The sequence below is a fragment of the Bipolaris sorokiniana genome, assembly GCF_000338995.1.
Source record: "Bipolaris sorokiniana ND90Pr unplaced genomic scaffold COCSAscaffold_1, whole genome shotgun sequence".
Classification (NCBI taxonomy): domain Eukaryota; kingdom Fungi; phylum Ascomycota; class Dothideomycetes; order Pleosporales; family Pleosporaceae; genus Bipolaris; species Bipolaris sorokiniana.
Genome location: NW_006911895.1, coordinates 879 through 5,896, shown reverse-complemented (window position 1 = coordinate 5,896; position 5,018 = coordinate 879). Strand labels below are relative to the sequence as shown.

The following is a 5,018-nucleotide window of genomic DNA, read 5'->3' as shown; positions in this document are numbered from 1 at the left end:
ACCTAACTTTGTCCAGGAATGTGCTCCAGTATTTAGACGTAAACAGTTTATCACGATCGGTGATGAACTCTTTAGGTATCCCATGCTCTGACACTAGTGCCTTTGTAACCTCGTACGCGCATTCATCTGCCGTAATAGTCTCTTCTGTGGGCACAAATTTCGCTGCCTTAGTCAGTCGGTCTACGATTACTAGGATTGTGTCGCAAAATCGAGCTGATCCTGGTTCTAACGATCTCGGGAGCTTCACTATGAAGTCCATCGTTACGCTTGTCCATGGTCTAGATGGTGGCTGTAGGGGTTGTAACAGGCCGTAGGGCTTATGTCTCTTGGGCTTGTTCTGGTGACATGCCAAACAGTTGCCTAGTATTTCCTGCACCTTCGCTCGCAAGCGTGGTATTGTAAACACCTTAGCTAGTCGTCTAACTATTTCGTCCACCCCTGCGTGTCCATATTCTGGGGACTCGTGCAGGGTCTTAATAAGTTCGGTTCTCATATGTGGGGGTATGTACGTGCTTGTACATTCTCTTAGAGCTTTAAGCTTTTTCTTATCGTTTGTTACTTCTGGCGGGTAGGGGTCCGTTTCTGACGCCCATAACGTTGCTTTTTCCTGCCATTGTTTCTGTAGTGTTTCTACCTGCTCGGCCACCTTAGCTACCTTAGCTAGTTCCGGCTGGTTGTACTTTAGACTGCCATTGGGCATCGTCTTGAGTAAGGCGTCATGTGGTTCTTTATGACCCTCTTCGCGCAAATCAGACCTTCTACTTAAAGCGTCCGCTGCTCCGTTAAGCGTCCCTGCGCGGTGCGTGATCTTGAAGTCGAACTAGGCTAGCATCTCTGCCCATCGTACTTGTCGTCGGTTGAGTTTTTTCGTTGTCATGAAACTCGTTAAGTTCTAGTAATCAGTAAAAACCTCGATCTGTTCAGGGAGTCCTAGTAGGTACACTTCCTATTGTTCAAAGGCATCGACTACTCCAAGTAGTTCCTTATCGTGAACATCGTAGTTAAGTTCTGCTCCAGAGAACTTTCGTGAATGGTAGAACACTGGTCTCCATTTTCTATCTGGGCACTGCTGTGACAATACAGCTCCGAGTGCATAGTCAGACGCGTCGGTCTCGACTCTGGTAGGTCGTTGAGAGCTGTACATCTCGAGTACTGGCGCCTCCAGGAATATCTACTTGATTCAATCGAAAGCCTCTTGATGTTCCTGTTCCCATTTAAAACCTATTTCCTTTTTCGTTATTTCCGTAAGGGGTGCTGTAATCTTTAAGTAATCTCTAATAAACTTTCAATAGTAATTCGTAAATCCTAAGAAGGATTAAATATCCTTAACTATTTTAGGTATTAGCTATTCCTGTACAGTCTGTATCTTCTTTAGGTTCATTTTTACTCCTTCGGTTAATATGATAAATCCGAGAAATTCCATTTCCTATGTGTGAAATTCACACTTTCCTGGTTAAAGGTATAGCTTGTATTCCCTAAGCTTCCGTAAGACCTTCTTAACATACTCGACATGTTCTTCGCGTGTGCCGCTAGAGTACACTAGTACGTCGTCCAGATACGCGGTGACAAAGATTCCGAGGTACTCGTAGAGAGCGTTGTTAATGACTGATTGAAAGGTTACCAGCGCATTCGTCAATCCGAACGGCATAACCGTGTATTCAAAGAGTCCGTACGTCGTTTTGAACGCTGTCATCTATTCGTGACCCTCTTTGATCCTGATTCGGTAAAATCCTTCCCGAACATCGAACTTCGTAAACTACTTAGCTCCCTAGAGTCGATCCATGAGCTCTGTAATGAGTGGTAAGGGATATCGGTTCTTCTAAGTTACGCTGTTCAACCTTCTAAAGTCGACACATAGTCGCCACTTCCCGTTAGGTTTCTTTACGAACAAGATGGGTGAGGCCATCGGGCCTGATCCCGGTCGGATAAATCCCTTCTTCAAGTTCTTCTGAATGTAATCCCGCAGCTTAGCGTCGTGCTCGGGCGCTATAGGGTACATTGGTCCTGGGCTCAACTTAGCTCCTTCATCAAGGATGATCTCGTGATCCCAATCCTGATGGTCTGCTAGGTCCGTTGCCTCATTTTCTTCGAACAGTTCTCTGAACTCGTCCGTTTGGTATTCTGTCGGAATCGCCAACTGTGGTACCGATCTGTCCTTCGTGGTCGCGATCTGCCGTATCCAAATGACTCCTACTCTCTGAGGGTCCTTCGCATAGATTCTCGCGATCTTATGCGGTGAGATCATGCCGAATCTCCCGTCCTGGGTTGCGCGCTGATTCGTCGGGCGTGTCTCGTGTCGTACTCCAGTAACCTTGTGCACAGGCTCTCGGCTGAGTAATGTCTTCTTTTGCCAATCGATGGCAGGGTTGTGCTTCAACAACCAATCGTAGCCAATTATCATCTCGGTCTCTCCAAGATCCATAATGCTAATCTTTTCTCGGCTTTCTTAACCAGCCAGGCGTAACGTTACTGCCTCGGTCTCAAGTCGGATCCAACCGTTCCCGTATGTCGTGGGACTATCGTCGGCTAATACCACTCGCATCGGTACCTTCTTGTTCCGATAGGGTATGTTGTTTCCTTCCACTACTCGTGGAGATATGACGGTTCGTGCTGCCCCACTATCTATGAGCGCTAACACCTCATGTCCGTCTACAAGTACTGTGGCTTTCAATTGCAACTCTTTTACTCCCACTTCCTATACTTGCTTAAGGGTCGTTTTAGGACTGCCTTTGCCAGCGTAACCCTGTCCCTGGTAGCATCCTAGTTTTTTGACTGCCTACTTCCCTTCTTCTTTGGGAAGTAGCCTTCGCCTGCCTTGGCGGAATAGTGTATCGTACACTGATCGTTGTAGCAGAAGCTCCAATGGATATTCTTATAAGGTATCTTCTATTGCGTGGCCCTCTTCCTTGGTTCCGGCTTCTTGCTTTTGTGAATCGGGCAATCCTTTGCCTCACAAATGTTCGCTGGTAGGATGCTATAGTAGTGGTTGCCTACCTGTCGAGCATCCTCGAACTGTTGTTAGTGCATAGCACAACCTTTCCTGCAATGCGTCCATAGGAGTTTACTGTGCTCTACTGGCGTTTCCCGTACTTGGGCCCTATGCATTCTGCAGTTTTTTGCTATGCATTCTTCGGCGGAAATCGTGCTATGGTAGTAGTCGTCTACCCTTCTAGCTTTCCGTCGCTGTTCCTTGTGGAATTGGCAATCGATCGTGCACTTGATCCAACACAACTCTTCGTGAGCTTCCTTTTCTCCGGGCTGGTGCATGTGGCAATGCTGTACGCGACACTCGTTATGCCATAAATTGGTATGGCAGCAATCGTCCTCGTTGTCTCTAGTTTCTTCTCGCTTCCTCAAGTGATAATCACACTGTCTTGGGCAGTCGACCCAACATAGGCGCTCGTGTTGCTCCATCCGTTCCTTGAACGTCCGAGGTGTCTCCTCGTCATCAGGTTCCTTGAACCTGGGTTGTTCCTGGGCAGCCCTGTAGGCAATCTTATCTGCTCGGGGTCCCGAGATTGTGACTCGTCCATCGATGTCACAATCGTTGGCTTGATGTGCATTGGTTCCGCAAATCCAGCACTGTTGGTTTCTTAGGCGGCGTAGTACTTCGGCCCCTTCAATCTGCCAATCCGTTGGTAGTGGTGCGTCCCACTTGAAGTCTTGGAGTCCTATTGCCTCTTGTACTAGCTCAAAGGCCTCGTCGGTGGCTTGTCTTGCTTCTTCGTACAGGTCTAGGTCGCTGAGGGTTTCATCTGGCTTCTTAGTTGGGTATGGTGTTGGTATCCGAATCATCCCAATCTTGACCGCTCCTTGTCTGACTTCGTTTTTTGGGCAATCTCTGCGGAAGTGTCCTACTTCACCGCATCGGAGACATGCCTTGCTGTCATAACGCTTCTTGCGTTCTTCCGTGGAGAGTCCGTCATTATACTGTCCTCGGGGTTTCTTATTCTTGTCCTTAGACTTGTCTTGTACCTTACTAGTCATGATGGTGTCGCCATCCTTGTCGAACCGGCTACGCTGTTTCCTTGTGTTGGCCATCACTGGCTGGGATTATTTTCTTTGTCGGTTTCTTTCCCATAGTCTGTTATCAATGCGTGTCGCTAACTCGATCAGCGCATGAAGCGTGTTTGGTTTGTCGTGATGTACAAGTCCGTCTTTAACATTTTCCTTCAGACCTGCTTCGAACACCGTTCGAAGTGCTGCGTCGTCCTAGTCGATTCGTGCCTATAGCTGCTTGAACTCGGCTGTGTACGCTAATACTGAACTAGTCTGCTTCAGGCGAGTTATCGCTTTCTCTGCCTGGTTCTGAGCATCCACTTCCCCAAAGATGTGTCCCATCTCTTTCTTGAATTCGGCCCAACTAGTGAACAAGGCGCGCGTCTCGTCCTTCGTTCCTCTGTTCTCGATATTTAATAGATAGTCCTCCACGTATGGCTACATCCAGCTTAACGCTCGTCCTTTCATGTGGGTGCTAGCCATAAGAATCTTTTCCTGGTCATTAGGTACCTCGTTGAATTCGCAGTATAAGTCGATGTTGGTAAGGAATGTCCGCAACTCGGTGCGACTTCCGTCATACTTTTCTAGGGTTGCCATTTTCGGCTTCTTGAGTGGTCTCTCATTCGAGATGGCCATCAATTAACCCATGAGTTGGTTAATCGTATTCTACAACTCAGCCATCTGCCTTGCTTGGGCTTAGCTCTCGCGTCTAAGATTGACGAGTTCGTACTCGGGGCTCCCTGCCGCCGGCTCGTTATTTCCCCCTTAGGTACTACCAGTCATATTGACATCTCCCTCAGGCGCCGGGCCTGGGATATTAACGTATTCGCTTGAATTTCCTAACATGGTTCAATCTTAATCGGACGCTGTTGGTTAATCCTCCTTCCACTGGATCCGTGGGTGGTCAAAGTGTTACACGGGGTAAGGGTCTATACTTCTCTATCCTAGTCCGCACTAAGGCAGGTGAGTATTACGTTAGTGTTCCGTGAGGCTTGTCTGGCGATGCAGTAGAGTTGGCG

At 47.9% G+C, this 5,018-nt stretch overlaps 4 protein-coding genes across 4 annotated transcripts; all 4 read right to left on the bottom strand.

The window, feature by feature from the left end:
• Positions 1 to 184: 184 nt before the first annotated feature.
• On the bottom strand, positions 185 to 700 carry COCSADRAFT_52399 (uncharacterized protein; the record flags this gene model as incomplete). The annotated part of the gene is made up of 2 exons (XM_007696213.1): positions 185 to 241; positions 377 to 700. Coding segments are annotated over 2 exons (381 nt in total), but the record flags the coding sequence as incomplete, so codon positions are not given.
• A 1,431-nt stretch (positions 701 to 2,131) lies between these two features.
• COCSADRAFT_54413 (uncharacterized protein) lies at positions 2,132 to 2,440 on the bottom strand (the record flags this gene model as incomplete). Its single annotated transcript, XM_007696216.1, has 1 exon — positions 2,132 to 2,440. A coding segment is annotated over one exon (309 nt), but the record flags the coding sequence as incomplete, so codon positions are not given.
• Positions 2,441 to 2,886: 446 nt separating this feature from the next.
• On the bottom strand, positions 2,887 to 4,041 carry COCSADRAFT_155185 (uncharacterized protein; the record flags this gene model as incomplete). Its single annotated transcript, XM_007696231.1, has 2 exons — positions 2,887 to 3,012; positions 3,091 to 4,041. The coding sequence occupies 2 exons, from the start codon at positions 4,039 to 4,041 to the stop codon at positions 2,887 to 2,889; spliced, it is 1,077 nt and encodes a 358-aa protein (XP_007694421.1).
• Positions 4,042 to 4,437: 396 nt separating this feature from the next.
• COCSADRAFT_77287 (uncharacterized protein) lies at positions 4,438 to 4,638 on the bottom strand (the record flags this gene model as incomplete). Its single annotated transcript, XM_007696230.1, has 1 exon — positions 4,438 to 4,638. A coding segment is annotated over one exon (201 nt), but the record flags the coding sequence as incomplete, so codon positions are not given.
• Positions 4,639 to 5,018: the final 380 nt, after the last annotated feature.